The sequence below is a fragment of the Neofelis nebulosa genome, chromosome 18 (genome assembly GCF_028018385.1).
Source record: "Neofelis nebulosa isolate mNeoNeb1 chromosome 18, mNeoNeb1.pri, whole genome shotgun sequence".
Taxonomy (NCBI): Eukaryota; Metazoa; Chordata; class Mammalia; order Carnivora; family Felidae; genus Neofelis; species Neofelis nebulosa.
This window is the reverse complement of record NC_080799.1, coordinates 35,128,503-35,145,853: the sequence shown is the minus strand read 5'-3', so window position 1 is coordinate 35,145,853 and position 17,351 is coordinate 35,128,503. Positions and strand designations below refer to the sequence as shown.

Below are 17,351 nucleotides of genomic sequence, written 5' to 3'. Positions count from 1 at the left end.
GCTTCAGGCGTGGTGAGTGTCCCGTAGCTGCTTAACGTACGTGCTGCTGTTCCCTGTGGGCTGGAGAGGTTGCTCCTCCGAGCCCAGGCTCCGGTCCCTCACCTCGGGGGTGCATGTCCCTGCCCTGCAGCTCTCCAGTCTGGGGGCACCGAGCACATGCGTTTCAGCCCTCTGGCATCTCTGTCCTTCTGCCTGCTGCCTTGGCCTTTCTCGGGTGCCCGGCTGCAGTGGCCGTGCCGTGAGCTCTGGTTTGCCGCTTGCCCCAGTGCCCCTCCTATCTTGTTATGCTTCCTCTGGATCTCCTGGACTGCAAAATGAACATCAGAACCGAAATCGACTCAAAAGTCTTCTGCTTGGTTTCATCCACGACCATGCGGAGGCCCACGGCAGTGAGGTGACAGTTCGGGGTCACAGAACACTCTGGAAATCTGGGCGGTGGGAACCTTTCGTCAGCTATTACAATTTAAGTTGTACATACCCTTTGACCTAGCGGCTGTGTTCCTAGGCGTCCACAGAAAGGTTCCTAACCGTGCGTAAAGACAGGCACAAGGCTGTGGATTGTGGCAATATTGAACTGGGATCCGTTCCAGGTGCTGGTGGAAAAGATTGTGGTTGCACCCTGTGATGAATGACGAAGCCTGTCTGCCTGTGCTGGCTCAGGGTGGTCGCCAAGGCTGGTCGTGGAGTGACGGGGGGCTATGCAACATGTGCCCCAACCTGTAAGAGCACGCAAGCGTGTACGTATGTGCACATAGAATCACGTAACAACAGTGAGGGGCGGGCTTGGGTTGGAAGGGGAGACCGTGGTGCTTGCTATGCTCTATAGTTAGGTGTTGGAATTTTTTTTTAAAATCGAGGTAGAATTCACATCACCTACGATTTGCATGTTTTAAGTACACTATTGAGTGTTTTCTAGTATATTCACCAGGATGGGTGACCATCACCGCTCTAACTCCAGAACGTTTTCATCACCCCCAAAAGAAATCCTGAACCCGTTAGTGGTCACCACTGTGAAACCACTTTCTGGTTATGTGAGTTTGCCAATTCTGGACATTTCGTGTAATTCCCGGCTCTCCGAAGGTAGGGTGTTACTAGGAGGGCTTCCTTCAGCTGAAATGATCTCAGGTGGAGAGTCTCCCTGCTTTCTGAAAGTTCGTGTCATGCCCTTGGCTTTCACAGAAGACCTGCATCAGTAGGGTGACAGCTTTTCTCCTGTCTCACTGTCCAGATGCTTTTCACTGAAAGGGAAAGTTTCTCTCAAGTTTCTCTCAGAGCCTCTGCTAGGCTCCATCACATGAGCAGGTGAAAATGCGTTCGGCGAGGGTGTAAAAACAGTTCTGGTTTTATGCTGCCGTCATTCCCAGCTGCCCTTGTGCCCGTATTGTATATTTAGATGAGCTCTTGGAACAGAGATGCGGCATCTGAACAGGTGAGCATCTTTGTCTGGAGAGACCTAGGCAGGATGGAAGTTTCTAATGAAGAGGGTTTCTGTTTTGAAAAAGAAGGCAGGCTGTTACTTTGCCTTTGTTTTTAAGAACTTATCCTATCTTTAATGCTTGGAGTGGGGGTATAAGATGCTTTGTAGTCTTGTCTTGGTTAATCCTCACAAGAGGTACCCTCCCCATTTTACAGAGGAGGAAACCGAGGCTCAAAGAAATAAAGTGACGTGTGTAAGGTCTCACTCTAGTTGATGGCAGGGCCAAGATGTGAACCTAGGGATGCCCGTGTGTCTGCACACACTTCCCGTCGTACATAATGCGTTGCCTGTTACTAAAAAAAACCTATCTCTCTCAATCCCTTGGTTCCTGGTTCTGATCTTCAGGGATACAGATGAGTCCACACTCTTTGGATAGATCACGCTGGCATGGATATCCCACCCTAGGGCATTCTTTAGATTACTTTCTCTTGGCCTATCACACAAGCCCCCTGCTTTTTTGCTTGTCTCTCACTCTTTTTTTTTTTTTTTTAAACCAGAGAATCCTCTGTGAGGTGGGTGGGTTTATGTGAAGTTTTGGAAGAATTTGGTTGCAACTCTCAGGAGAACTGGAAATTTTTAGTATTCTTACGCCATGAGGCAGCCAAAACCGTAAGGGAGTGTGTGTGCACATAGGAAAGTAGGTCTCCCTTGGAGTTGTGGCACATGGCCTTGGAATTCTGCCATCTGTGGAATGGGGACCGCCCTGGTGAGTAGGCTCCTCCAGATGGCAGGGATGCAAGTGTGGTGAAGGGGGGGTGTGTAGCACGGGGTTTTAAGACCAGACCGACTGGGGTTTGTATAACATGGCCGATCATTTACTGTGTGTGTGTGTGTGTGTGTGTGTGTGTGCGTGTGTGCGCGCGTGCAATTAAACCCAAACCTCTATTTTCTCATCTCTGCAATGGAGATTTTGTGCAGTGGTGTTCTGAGCCTTAAGTGAGAGGCTGCGACTCACGTGGGAGTTGTGTGGTGTGTAGGGCTCGGGTAACAGGAGCTCATCTGGCTCTTGACTGCTGCCAGTGGTGTTGGGGCTGAAGCGTGTGACGGAGTCCATGTGAGCGAACCGTTCCCGCACCAGGAGAACAGCCGGCTTTTCAACAACCCCAAGTATGAGGGCCTGGCTTCTCACGAGAAGTTCAAGTTCGGATAAGGATGTCTTAGCTTTCGGGGACTTCCTACTCCAAGATCAAAAGTAGCTGAATAGCAGCCATGGTTCATCTTTTGCCCTGTCCCTGGAAAGGCATGACATGTTGAGTGCTGAATGAGCAGGCCCCCAGAGCGTCTGTCCTGAGAGATTCCAGGCTGTTGTCCGGGCGGCACCTGATTTGGTGAACCTGGGGCCACATGGGGGCCGGTGGCAGCGTCTTTCCTCTGTCTCTGTCACAGCCCTGGGGTGGGGCGAGAACCACCGTGCCCCCTGTCCCCTGCCCCCTTCTTTCCCGAGTTCTCCTTAGCCTTTGGACCCCATGATTGCCTGCTGGACCGAGGACTGAGTGAGAACGTGAGCAAGATGCTCACTTACTCAGCTGCTGACGGGGCCGGACAGGCAGCACGTGGCAGGGGGAGGGCACGGGTTGAGTTTTTTCTGATCCCATCGCTTGATAGCTGTCTGACCTTGGGCAAGTCATAGAACCCCCCGGAAGGTCATTTTCTGGGTTGTTAGTACCCACCTTGCGTGTCTATTGTGAGAACAGGAAATGCCGTAAAGTGTCGAGTAGTGTGGCCGGCAAGGATGCGTCACGGCTCAGTGGCGAGCTCAGCAGTAAGAGCGTTGGTACTCCCAGCCCCGCTGAGCTGAGTGTTTGCCCACGTCAGGGTGGCTCCTCCCGCGGCTCTCGGGGGTTGGGCTCCTGCTATTTCACAACAGAGGAGACTCCGCTTCCAGGGGATGGGTGATCTCATCCAGTCCGGTGGCGTTACGGTGTCTACACCGTTGACTTCTGACTTGAGATGCGCAGCCTCCCGTCTCCCTGGAACTCTGGACTCACACGCTCCTGGGCTCCTGCTGCCTGTTCTCACATAGCCGGTGGTTGTGCCAAACCTGACTTGTCTGAACACCAGCCCCCTGGTGGGCACCCGCCTCTTCTCTGTCACACCCGCCCTTTCCCCAGCTCGGTGAAACGATGGCCTCATTCGTTCAGGTTCCTGAGGCCAAAGATGGTGGTGGGAGCGCGACTCCTGTCTTCGCTCTAACCCCACATCGGATATGTTAGCGTCTTCCCTACACCTATGGGAGTGCTGTCGCTGGAGGTTGTCGGCTAACTGCCCTCCTGGAAACAGAACGGCAGGTTCTTCCCTGAAGGGCGACCCGAGCCTTGCCTCCCGCCCCCAGGCCCCGCACACACCCTCCCATTTTCCCCACTCGCCCCTTCGTGTGGCTGGTAGAATGATCTTTTAAAAAATGTCTGATTTTCCTGCCTTTTGTTCTGAATCTTTGGGGGCCCTTCCTGTTCTTGCTCACAGTAAACTATCCTCCCCTCCAACCCCCTGCCCCCTTCTCTGTGGTCTCACTTCCTGTTCTCTCTCTCATCCGTTATCCTTCAGCCGTCCCGTCACCCTTGCTCTTCCTGGGAATGCTCTCTCCCAGGGCCTCGTATGGCTCATTCCCTCACTTTATTCTGGTCTCTGCTCAGATGGCATCTCTTTGGTGAGCCTTTCCTTGCACTCACACCATCATTTTCTCATGCTTAACCTCCCCCCACCTCCGGCTGCAGCACTTTTCATGACCTGATGCATTACGTAGTTCTTTATTTGCCGAGGCCCACCGTTGCAGCATAAGCTTCTTGTTGGCATTCAGTTCCCCCCCTTAGTACGTGCCTGCAGGTCCAGTGTCTAGTGCCTGGCACATAACGAATCTTCAGGAGCTAGTTGTTGCGTGAAGAAATAAAAGACTTGCCCAGGGTCACTACCTGGGGAGTGGCAGAGCCAGACTTGGCCCCTGGTCTCTGATTGCGGAGCCCACACTCTCATCATCAACATGCTCTCCCCTTGCCACAGCGGGCACTTGGAAAATGGTGGATGCTTTCCTTATGAGGACCGTCTCCTTGGCTGGAACAGTGGTGGGTACCTGCTGTCCTGTAGGGATCATCGTCGCTCACCCAGGAGGGACCTTTCTACTTTGGAACCTTCAAGCGTCCCAGATCTCCCATCACCCCAAACCTGGCCTGCTGTTCGAGGACCCTCACCCTTCCTTTTGTCCATCAGAACGTTCCGGGGAACCGTCTCTGAATTTAAAGTGGCTCCTTACCCTCTTCTGCCACCAGTGTCACATGCTGTTTGCTTCTGGGGTCCTGCTAAGCTTGTTGCATTTGAAAGTAAAACAGTGGCCTTATCGTGCTGTTTGCCGTGCCGCTCTCCGTGGCGTTTGGAGTTTTTGCTTAAAATAATTGAGGCAGAAAACCTCCTGTGTTCCCTGGTGCCTGTGAGTGAGACCCGCACAGCGGCTGCCTCTTTCAGATGACTTACCACAGACACCTCCAGACTGTAATGGCAGGCTGCGAGGAGGTGAAAACTGTGTCATGTTCACTAAGTTTAAATGACCTGTGGGTGCTAACAAACCCACAGCTTTTCTGGAACATGAAAAAATGGTTCTGATTGAAAGTAAATATCTTTGTGCTTCTACCGAACACGATTTTAGTTGTCTACTAGATTTACAAAGAAAAGGCTTACCGGTTTGGCCAAACGTTCCCGTTTGGAGTCTCGCTTCTGTAATTAGGCCATGGTGGAAATACAAGAGAAAATGGCGGACCTCTCAGAGTGGACGCATGTAAACCAAGCGTAGGTTGTCCTGTGAATGATGTGGTTGTTAACCGGGTTGCCTGGGCTGATGGGGCGTCTCCTCTACCGTGCACATTACATAGATCTCTCCCCCTCTGGCCCAAGCATACGATGGCCAGACCACCCGGTGCCTGGAGGCTGCAGTGAGATGACGCATTGGAAGGTGCGTGGTAAGTCATAAAGTGCTGCGTCAGAGGAAGCACTGTCACTGTCGCATTTTTATGGGCACCTGCTGTACGAGCATGTAGCTCTCAAATTTTTTTAGCACGTCAAATACATTTCTTCCTTTTGCTTTTGGACCTATCTCTGTGCCTTGCCCTTTTCAGTATAACTTAAGTTCCTCATCCCAGTGGAAGTAGCCAACCACATAGATGGAAGTTTCTGTCTTGTTGGGTCCTGGCAGCTGCGCTTGACTTGTAGTCCTTGACTGGGGCAGGCCGTGAAGTTCTGAAGCTGTCAAAGTAACTCAGAACACGGACTGGAAATGTGAATGATGAAATCGTAGATTTGAGACTGCACTGCTGGGACGCCTGGGTGACTCGGTCGGTTAAGCGTCCAACTCTTGATTTCAGCTCAGGTCATGATCTCACCGTTGTAGGCTTGAGCCCCGAGTCGGGCTCTGCAGTGACAGCACAGAGACTGCTTGGGATTCTCTCTCTCTTCCTGTCTCTCTGCCCCTCTCCGACTCGTGTGTGCACGTGCAGTCTCTTTCTCTCAAAATAAATAAACATTAAAAAAGAGAGACTGCATTGCTAACCACTTTTCAAGCCTTGTGTTCTTGAATTCAGGAAGAGAATTTTGTTTTTGATAGGAATAGAAAACTGTGCTTTCCTCTTGGGCTGTTAAGTTGTCTTTCTCTCCCTTCCAAACTAATAGATCATTCAGGAGATGCGTGTCTTTAAAACACCCTGTCACTCCCTTTTAGTTGGATCTGTCACAAATGTTTGTGTTTGTCGTGTGGATGTGACTTTCAGAGATGAATCACGTTGATGCTCCCCACGTTGATTGCTGTATTGGGGAGTGTGCAGAAAGTCTGGAATGGGGGTGTAGCGTGCTATTTCTGGCTCTCACACAACTTGATGTTACTCGGGCTTTGATGGCGTTGCCTTCCTTGAACACCCAAACGTCCCCCTGCTCCCCAGGCAGATGAAGTGTTTCTGACTTGAAAGTAAAGAAAGGAGACATGGCCCTGTAAAACTTGAACTAACAGGATGGCTGGCTCCTCGTGCCTCACGGTGTGTGCTCCCTGCCAGTGGAGAGGTGGAGAGTGTCTGACCGAGAAGTGGCTCCTTTCACTTTCCTAGTAACACTTAAGCCATAGAGATACATTGGCCAAGTTCACTTTGTCGTTGTCCTTTTCATAAACGTCATCCACGGGGAACCACACCATCGTGGTCCCATCTGTGGGGAACCACCATCGTCCTTGGGACTCCAGGGCCTAAGTCAGAGTCTCGCCACAGTGCTCTCTAGGAACTACCTGTTGAGTGACTAAAGGTACTGTATTGTGGATCTCTCGGTGTGTAACAAATGACCCCAAAATTCAGCAGCTTAACACAACACTCAACTCACTCCCTTGAGTGTGTGGGGAGGAGCAATCCAGGCGTGGCTTAGCGCGTCCTCTGGCCCAGGGTCTCTCACGGAGCTGCGGTTGTCCTCTCCAGGCTTGACGGGAGGAGGACTCGTGTGGCTGTCGGCAGACCCCAGGGCCTTGCTGGCTGTGTGTGGGGGATGCATCATGGCTCTCTCCATAAAGCCGCTCACAAGGCGGCACCTCATTTTCCTCAGAGGGAGTGAGTGGGAGTGGGCACCCAAGACAGAAGCCACCGTCTCCTAAAACTTAATCTCCACAGTGACATCCCTTCGCTTCCACCACATCGTGTTCCTTCGAGGTGAGTCAGTAAGTCCAGCCCTATACGCAGGGGTGGAGATCCAGTGACGTGAGTGCCAGGAGGGAGGGATCACTGGGAGCCATCTTGGAGGCTGCCGACCAGTGAGAAGATTGCGGTGTAGCTGGGATTTGCTATTTATTATTTCGTGCATGGAATGCATGTCTCTGACATGCTTGTTAAAGCTGCAGGAGCTGGACCGGGGCACCAGGAGGTCAGAGAGTTGCAGGGGAAGGTTGGCTGGTTCGTTTCTCAGAGACCTTTTATAAATTCATGACTGTCCAGGGTCTGGTTCCTAGTCTTCAAGGTTAACAAGCTTATTCATGCATCTGCCTCCTTCAGTGCAGAGGACCGTGGCTTGCTCTCACATGAACCTACAGAGGGGCTGGTATCTGAGGAAGGAAGGCCAGTGGCTGGATTTCTAAAGAGATGTGCAGACCTCAAGCGGGTTGGAAGGCCACGTCTTTCTGAGCAGCAAAATCTCCTTGTGGTGGAAAGCACCCTCGCTCAGGCGAAGATCAGGTCGTTTGGAGAGCACCTGCGGACCGTGCCGTTAGCCCGTCCGTCACACCTTAGATGCGGACTGGCCCCGGACCGCGCTGATCAGCCACAGCCAGCTTCGTGCTGGGGCGTCTGCCCTGCCTTGATGGGCACTGTTAGTGTCTGAACTTTTCTAAGTGCAGTTTCCTCTCAGATTCTTTTCCTTAAAATCAATTCCGCCTTTCTGTTTTCTAAGTCCGACGCTGGCACGTGGCCTTACCGTAAAAGAGCTGGTACTTCTAGCCGCCACCCCTCCCCCACCCCCATTTCCCACACCCCACAGGCAGCTGCTTCAAACGTTTACCTTACGGTTCTGGTACTTCCCTTAATGTCTCTCAATAATACGTTGATTTCTCAGTTGTAGATATTCTTGACTGATTTCTCACTGTGGAGGGGGGAGGATAGCTCTTGGGTCCCTCTCCCCGCAGGGACCCCTCTCCCCACCCATCCTCTAGCACAGACATACCCTCTTTTTAGTTTGGTCCCTCTCCGGTGAATACATTACTAGGATCCCAAAAATGCTATCTAGCCGAGCTGCAAGGTACGGGATCGTTATTTTGGCACAACTTCTAGATTTCTTTTGAGTTCCTACTGGAACAAAACCAAACAAACATGGTTGGTGTTGTGTGAACTTACTACTTACTAATCAAAATGCACGTGCTCTCTCACTTACGGAAATCTGAATATGTGAAAAACCGGGCCCCTGTGAGGCCATCTCTCCTGCAGTCCTCTGCCCGCCGTGGCCCGAGGGAGCCTGGCTGCTCCATGGGCTTGTCCCCACCAGCTCTCTGGTCTTACCGCTTCTTGGGTCAGATGTAGTTCGCGGGCCACACAGTTGACCCTTACAAGGTGTGCAGTCCAGTGGGTTTCAGTGCATTTACAAGGCGTGTGACCGTCCCCTCTCTCTAAATACAGAGCGATTTCGTCATCCCAAAGGCGAACCCCATCCCCATTAGCGGTCATCCCTTATCCCTTCCTCCTCCCGGCCCCTGGGAACCCATACCTGTTCTTGGCATTTTTTTTTTTTTTTCCAACTTTTTTATTTTTATTTTTGGGACAGAGAGAGACAGAGCATGAACGAGGGAGGGGCAGAGAGAGAGGGAGACACAGAATCGGAAACAGGCTCCAGGCTCTGAGCCATCAGCCCAGAGCCTGACGCGGGGCTCGAACTCACAGACCGCGAGATCGTGACCTGAGCTGAAGTCGGACGCTCAACCGACTGCGCCACCCAGGCGCCCCTGTTCTTGGCATTTTGTATAAATGGAATCCGGCCGTCTGTGACCTTTCGTGTCTCTTCTGGCGTCTCGCCCTTTGTGTGACGTTCTCAGGGTTCATCCGTGTTGTAGGCGGTGTCAGTGCTTTCCTCCTTTTGTGGGCTGAGTGGTCTTCGGCTGCAGGGACAAGCGCCTTCTTTTGATCCATCAGTCCTCCACGGTGGCTGTGTGGGTGGTTTCCACTTCCTGGTTATTAATGATCTCCTCGCTCTTGTGTCGTATCTTCTCTTTCGTAGAAACTGTGTTCTTTTTCTTAGATTTTTTTGTCTTTTTTTTTCGGTTGCGGACGGGTTAGGATTTTTGGAAGATTGCATGTCTGAAAATGTTTTTACTTTCTTACCACAGGGTTTGGCTTGGTACCTAATTCCAGGGTGGAAATAATTGCCCTTAGGGTGTTGATAGCACTTATCACTTGATCGGTCGCTAGCTTACATTGTTGTTCGGAAATCCAAGGTCATCTAGAACTTTCTGTCATCTGTAAAAGTTCTGCCTCCGCTCCGGAAGTTAGCACCCTCTTCAGTTTGTCTCTCTTGACCTGAAATTTCCCTGTGAGGTGCCTGAGCATGGTTCACCCCTCGTGCTGTGTGCCCACTGGGTCTTCTGTCCCCACACCCGCCTCTCTGGTTCTAGGACATTACTTGAATGAAGTCTTTGATTTCCTGGTCTCTGTTAACTTTTTTCCCCCCTTCCCTTTCTTGGTTCCTCTCAAATGGTAATTCTCCGTTTCATTTTTTTTTTCCCTTTTGTTATCCTTTGGCTCTGTCTTCCGGGCATTTTCTCACCGTCTGTCCTTTGTATCTAGTGTTCCCTTACTTCTGTCCCAGTTTGGCTTTCCAAATGAGTCTGTCTTTTTACTCTGTGCGTGTGTGCCTCTTTTTCTTCTTTTTCGACTCCTCTCTGTTCCTGTTTTCAGCTATACCGTCATCTTCTGTCTCTGGGACTGTGACCGACAGTTTGCAGATTCTCGAGTGTATTTTTCCCTAACTTGTGTCTCTCCCTTACAAGATGTTCTCTTCTGTCTGTAGATTCTGGTCCGGGTTTTCCGTCTTAGGTGCTTGTCTCAGACATGAGGCGATCTCTCGCCATGTGCTCCGAGATGGGGTGGGTGCCACAGAGCCGAGCTCTCTGTGTAGGAGCTGTGCTCGTGCCCTGGTGGGGTGATCTGGCTGTGCTGTGTCACTGCAGAGCCCCTCCTATCAGCCCCTTCCGGTCTTTTCTTCAGCCTGTTAAAATTCCAGGACAATCCTTTGTACTCCCTGCTTAGGGGTGTATGTTGGCTTCCGGCTGCTGGGGAATGGGAAAGGAGGAATGGAAGAAGTTCAGCAGTACTGTTTCTCACTCTTTTTCCTCTGGGGTACCCATGCCTTTGGCTCGGTCCAGACCACTGTTTCACCTTCTCTGGAGAATAAGCCCTTAATTTTCGGCAAATGGTTTCTCCTTCTTCTTCTCCTCCTCCCCCTCCTCCCCCTTTCCCCTTCCTCTCCCTCCTCTCCCTCCTCTCCCTCTTCCCCCTCCTCCCCCTTCCCCTCCCCCTCCAGTGTTTGTTTATTTTTGAGGGAGAGAGAGGAGCGGGGGGAGGTGCAAAGGGAGAGGAAGACAGAGAATCCAAAGCAGGCTGGGAGTTGTCATCACAGAGCCCTATGCAAGGCTCGAACCTATGAGCTGTGAGATCATGACCTGAGCCGAAGTCTGACACTCAACTGACTGAGCCACCCAGGCACCTCTGCAAATTGCTTCTTAAACAGACTTTTTTATCTTTCCTCTTGACATTCAGCCCCATGTTTACCCTTCCCCCCCTTCTAGAAATGTCTTGTATTAGTACTTTGCCAGCTGTTGGCGAGTTGTCCCGTTTGAATGAGATTGTATTTTGGTGTTGTGCACCTGCAGCCCAGAAGGAAACTCTCTGAGGTCTGTCTTGTTGCTCACCAGTGATTGGCCTGCTTCTTGGCTTCTAGAATTTTGTCATCTTGTCCCCTCTCTCATTCCCTTTCTTTCTCGAGGGTGATGCTGCTAGAATTTTTAAAATTGGTATTTCAATGGGACTCAGAAGATGCGAGCGTAAATGAATGTATTCAGTCTGTCACCTTGAAGTGGAAGCCCTTTAAAGGTTCTCTTTACCTATTTCCGGTTGAAGAGCGTTCCTGGGTCACTGTCCTCAGCACTGGCTGGGCTGCGGTCACTCCTGGGATGGGAGCAGCTTAGGACGCATTCCAGTGGGATGTGTGTCGTCATTCAGGGCCCTGCTGCCTCTGGGCCTCTATCTCGTGGCCTGATGGAGGCTCCGGGAGAGGGCTGAAGGCGGAGCCGCAGTCGGTGCAGACTCAGTACCCCCAGTTTTGCTTAGCCTTGGCCCACTTTCTCGTCCTCCCCCAGTCTGTCCATTTGCTGGTGCCAGAGCGGGGCTGGCCTTCACTACCATCTCCTCAGTCGATGGGGCGTCCGGGAGTTCCGTCTCCTGGAACACGCAGGAAATGGAATCCGCTTACCTGATGCTTCTTTCTGGGCTTGGGGCTAATCCACATTCTTGATCCATGCCAGTGGGGCACTTCCTTCCTGTCGGTGTTCCCTTGTTTTTCTTGGAATTTGCCTGCTCGTTCCCAGTTCTCGCTTCTTGTCCTTTTCTACAAAGCAAGCATTCATGGATGTGACTCTCAAAGGAGGAGTGGCACCCGCCCGTGTCTTCTGTGCTCCTAACTCCTGCGCTGGCCTGGGAGCCAGTCTTGTTTGGATGGCCTTGCTGGGGATTCTGCGTCGGTTGGCGAGTGTTTCCCGAAGCTGCCTAGCTTCCACGCTAAGTACGGTTGGTAAACGTTCATTCTTAGCGGTTCTGCGTCTGCCCCGACCCCTGCTGTTGACGTCCAGCTGTAGGCGGACGGTCCCGCGCCGGGGAACTGTGCTGTTGGAGAAAAAGAAATGTGACCAACATAACAGGTGGAAACGGAGGCTCCTACGTCTTGCCCGTGCGTCGTCTGTCTTGCCCTGGGATGGGGAGTGGTGACCAGGCGGTTCCCCAGACTTCTGTGCGTCTGTCCCTGCGACACTTCTTCCATTCTTACCATTCACTTCATTGTACTTGTGTGAAAATGTTGGAGGGGTGAAGTCATTAGTAGTTGGGATCTTTTTTCTGCCTCATCAAAAGCACTCTCTCTGTGGAGAAACCATTTGGCAAAGACCAAAACATTTTTTCACTGGGAGAATAACTTTTGGTTACTGTGAAAATATTTATGGGGTTTCTTTGTTTTCCTAAAGCTGTCCCAAACCTTTGGAACGTTGATGGAGAAGTTGCAGTCACTGAGCAGAAGCCGGGAGAAGTCGCCGAGGAGCTGGCGAGCTCCTACGAGAGAAAGCTCATCGAGGTAAGGCTGGCTGTCCCTGTGCGTTTACCCCCATGGTGGCTGCTTTGTGGACTTTCCGGAAACAGGTCCAACCTGTCACACAGATGGTAGCAGAGCAGTCAGACCCTACCCCCCCTTCCCCACCAACAAAGCAAAACACAAAATGGTGAAAGCATTGTGCTTGGTGAAGAAAACCTAGAGCAGGTTCTTCGAAAATATTTAATTAGAAAGTCTTGGCGCCTGTGGCAAGGAAGGAGAGAAAACGAAAATGTGATGTTAAAAGTAAGCAAACAAATGGACCCTTGGATTTGGAGATTACAGACAGGAGAGAATATGACAAACGACTTTGTGCTCAGCAGTGCCCACGTGTGGATGAGATGGTCTCTTTCCGAGGATAACAGGGATTATCCACATGAATGGAAGACGAGGCTGGCTTGCCTGCAGGGCACCAAACAACCAGAAGAAAGTTGTGAACATAGAGGAGGTCCCTAGGAGATAGCAAACCTGGATGCTTTTATGGCCATTTTGCTCTTTGTGCTTCCTTAAAGCATCATCTCTGTCTTTATATCCACGTGTCTGTATCTTGGTTCAAATGTGCATTATGCCAATATCAAAAATTCGCAAAGACGGCATAAAAAAGAAACTATAATCCACATTAAAATGGGACTTATTTAGGATTTCAAGGATGGCTTAATGTTAGGAAATCAATCAAGTCAGCTTATTAATAATTAAAGGTGCAACACCAGATAGTGATCTTGATTGGTATTAAAAAGTGATTTGATAATGTTCATCATCTCTATCTATATCTAACAAAAATACTTTTCATTGATGTAGAGTTGATATATAATGTTTCAAGTGTACAACATAGTGAGCTGACAGCTCTATGATAAAAATATTCCTGATAAAGAATAAAGGCGGGCACCTGGGTGGCTCGTTGGTTAAGCCTCTGACTCTTGACTTGGCTTTGCTCATGATCTCCCGGTTCGTCAGTTTGAGCCCCATGTCAGGCTCTGCACTGACTGTGTGGAGCCTGCTTGGGAATCCTTGGGATTCTCTCTGCCCTTCCCGCTCTCATGATTTCTCTCTCTCTCTCTCTCTCTGTCTCTCTCTCTCAAAATAAATAAACTTAAAAAGAAATCTTTAAAAAAATTAAAGGGACTTCTCTGATAGGATAAACTTTTTTTTTTTTTTTTTAAATAAGAAACCTTTAATTGTCACCGTACTCAGTGGTAAAGCTGGAGGGCTAAGTTTTCAATTAGGTAACTCATATGTAAAATATATACTGTATAAGTGCATATCTCTGTTGCATATGTTGTGGTCACATGGCGGTAGTATTTATCAGAAGTCGTGCACGTATACACCTATAAGTATACAACTCTACTTGTAGTACTTTCTGAATATTCTACGGTGTGTTTTATCTTGGGAATCAGGAAAATACCCACTATTAGCCTGGAGACATGCCTGACCTTGAGGCAGGTCTTTGAGGAGGAGCCCCTAGGCTCATCTCTGGTTCCTCGAGAGCCTTGTGGTCTGTTTCGTTGTGTTGCTAATGAAATCTAAAGATGGGAGGTGAGAAACAATTTGAATTCTAACTGTAGGGAGCTCAAAGGGGAAAGAGCTGGGGTCTTAGCACAATAGGCTGATAGGGGAAGAGTTCCAAACCAGGATGGAAGGGCCTGGGGAGACTGTCCCCTCAGGGCCTCTCGGCACCCCAACACCTATCCTTGAAGCTCTATTCAGTGGGGTCGTTGACCAGAGTTGGCTGCTGGTGCTCTCAGGTGCTGGGCCATCAGTGCCTTCCCAGAAAGCCTGGGTGGAGAGGCAAATGGGCCCCTTTCCTTCAGGATTGTGGTAGCCTGTGTGTTTGTCTCCCCCAGGACCTCGAGTCCCCGGGAGGAAGAGACTATCTGTTCTCATCTGTGTATACTCAGCTACCATTCGTCGGCAGGTCGGCAGGTGGTAATAGGAGTGTTTTTAAGTTCTCCTAGGACGGGCATGTCTCTGGTTCGTTGAATGAATGAAGAGCTCTTGAGCTCAGAATGGTGGCAGGGTTCTTCTCAGAGTGAAAGTGGGTTGGTAGCTTGTGTCCCTTCAGGAAAACCAGGGCCAAGTGTTGAGTTGTAAGGACTTGGTCAGACCTGCTCACATTGCAGAGATTACTGCTCCTGTCTCCTGACTCCTTTGAGCATGCTCAGCCCCAGGCCTGAGGCAGCGATCCACCTGTAGGTTGGTCCGGCCGGAGAGCTGACCTGCTCTTTGGTAACTCTGGCTGTGAAGGCTCGAGAAGACCTTGGCTGGCTGCTTGGCCCACTGAGCGAAGCACCGTAGTTCATTTGTTCCGTGGGACATTAGTTGCTTGATCTGGTGTTTAGTGGGTTCCTGCTTTCTGCATAGGAAACGGCAAGGACAAAGGTCCTGTCCAGGGAGAGAACAGGCAGGTTCTAGGACCAGAAAGGAGACCCTCATGTCTGGAACAGAGCAGACATGTGGAGAGATGTAGTGCTGTGGCTGCTGAAGTCGGTGGGCCAGATGACAGTGCTTTGGAGGCCGTGTGTGGCCGTGCCACCACCTGCTTTGACTGTGACAGAGTCTCCCCATCTCCCTGAACGGAGTTAGTGACGTCCAGGGAAGGTGGTGGTGGGGTACGCTTGCGTTGTCGTTCTTGTTAGCTGCCGCGTCGGAGGGGGTGGTGGTCGGGGGCTAAGAATTGGTCTCGTCAGCCTTAACTTCCTGTCTTGTCGTCCGCAACCTCCTTACTCCGGGACCAGTAATAGAGTCGGTGGCCATGGCGGAGGAGCGGGGAGGGACGGGAGCTTGGAGCAGAGATGGTCCTCCAAAGGCATTCGGTCCCCCAGGCTGATTTTTCGTTACGTTTCTGATGGCACAGGGAGGTCCGTCTGTCAGTGATCTTTTGTCCGTGGCATCTCTTTACCCCAAGACTTTTGCCGAACCCTTTAGGTTAGCAGTAATTGAGTGCTTTTCAACGTTCTTTGTGATGCTTATCTGTCATTTCATTATGGTTAGTTGTTACCAAGGGGTTCTAAACACGTGTCTGTGTGAAGTAATGAAAGCATGTGGGGGAAGAGTTGATGCACTTCCTTAATTTCAGGAGCAGAGGGAGAAGCGACCTTCCATTTTAAATAATAGGACTGTTTGAAGAACCCCAACAACTGAATTACTTTTTCGTGATTCGTTCCAGTGAGAGGGGAGTTCCTGAACATTCTTTTCCTAGATGTCTCTCAGCGTTGAAGCCGCCTCGTCCACCCGTGCACACTGCATACACATCGGTGCTCAGTGACCTGGATCCCGTATCCCTGGCAGCTCAGGACCCAAAGTCTACACCGTGAGTCGCCTTTTAATGGCTGGAGGGCATCAGGGACCAAAGACTGGCAATCGAGAGATGGTTCTTGACACCTGTGATGGTTAACTTCTGAAAGCAAGAAGGAAGGGAGAATGCTGGCAGGTGTAGGCTCACCTGGCGAGGGGGGAGAACACGAATATAAAAACACCGATTATTTACCAGCCACTGTGATTCTCACAGCTCGCTGTTGGGTGCACACTTCTTTCCGGGCCAAGCGCTAGGAAAGCCTTTACGTGGATGAACTCATGTGATCCTCAGCAGACTTCATCAAGGAGGACGCTGTTCACAGATGGAGCTTTGAGAAGTTGAGGAACGTGCCCAAGATTTTTCGGCTTGCTAGGCAGCAGAGCTGGATTCGAATCACCCAGGCCTCCCAGCACGAGAGCGCAAACCTGTAATCTGTCTGCCACGCTCTGGAAGGCCGCTCTCACGGGAGAAACAAAGGCTGGGCCTGACCGAACAGAAGGGATGGTCCCTGGTCGTGTTGGAGAGAATGCGTGGAGGGAGGAAAACGAGCGGTAGAAAACAAGGATGATACGGCACCAGCCGTTCACAGTGGTGCTGCGGGGAGGGCACACCGTGCACCCTTCCTTAGTTGCGGCAGAAGGGTGTGATCTCCTCGGTGCTGCAATTACCTGCTTCTGTAGCAAATGGAATAGAGCCCCAGGCTGGGAGCTCCTCGAGGGAACCGTAGATGTTATCTTTTTAACTGCATGTTAATTGCCCGACATGGTTCCAGCATACAGTAGGAGCTCCCTAAATATTGAGCCGAATGACAGTCTCTCGAGCGGATTCAGCTGTTCACTGTGATGTTTGTAGAAAGTGATGTGGCTTAATGAAGCCCTGGGTTGCGAGGGCGTCATACGGAGCACTGCTATAGCTCAGGAGGGATGTGTGATGAGAGGAAACAGGGGTTCTTCAGGGGAGGCAGACTTGTTTCTGGCCCTCAATTTCAGGAGGAATTTGAGCCTGGAGAGGACACTGAGGGACAGACAGACAGACCATTCCAACTCCTATAGCACGTGTTTATTGAGGACCTTCTAAGTGTCCAGCCCCTTCTTCCTTCCTTCCTCTTTCTCTCGTGGCCTTCCCATCCCCGGGAGCAGTATGGCTGATGGTTCCAGGAGGTGGTCATAGAAGATGTGAGTTGAGGCAGAGACGCCTCTCAAATGGCATTTACTTCCCTGGATTGCGTTTTCCTTCTTTTCTGGTGGCGTCTTTGATGTCTCACTGGTGGGTACCACTGGCTCCTCATCGCCCCCAGGCTTGGTCCTGGGGCACAAAGATGAGGAAGAGCTCAGGCACCTTATGGGAGCTTCTAGAGTGTGCCTCCCTTTTTCTTCCATTACTGTTAGTAAGGACGCTTGAAATTGCTTTTGTAAACTTTGTATCTATCTTGAGGATCTAGCCATGAGGAGCAGTTGATTTGTGCTCACCAAGGGTCTTGAGGGTAGAAGATAACGGATGCGTCCAAGGAAGATGTGTTCTAAAAGTCTGCTTTACCTCCTTTAAGGACAGTTCCTTCAGTTTAGAGTCCTTTGTAGAGGTTTCCCGGTTCTTTTCCTCCAGGTATGTCAAGAAGAGTGTAAAATGTCTGTGGCATTTGACTTTGTTCCTGCATTTCTTGAGCCCCTCCTTCTGCAGCTTTGTGGCCTGCAGACCACACCTGTCCCCCATCAGAGAGACGGAGCACAGGTTGTC

At 50.8% G+C, this 17,351-nt stretch overlaps 1 protein-coding gene across 3 annotated transcripts in view; it reads left to right on the top strand.

Moving 5' to 3' along the window:
- Positions 1 to 17,351, top strand: part of SNX29 (sorting nexin 29) — a 495,833-nt gene that overhangs the window by 243,380 nt on the left and 235,102 nt on the right. For all 3 annotated transcript variants that reach the window (XM_058711881.1, XM_058711878.1, XM_058711879.1), the window contains exon 15: positions 12,204 to 12,310. In XM_058711881.1, the coding sequence (XP_058567864.1) occupies positions 12,204 to 12,310 (107 nt within the window). The remainder of the gene's footprint in view (positions 1 to 12,203; positions 12,311 to 17,351) is intronic.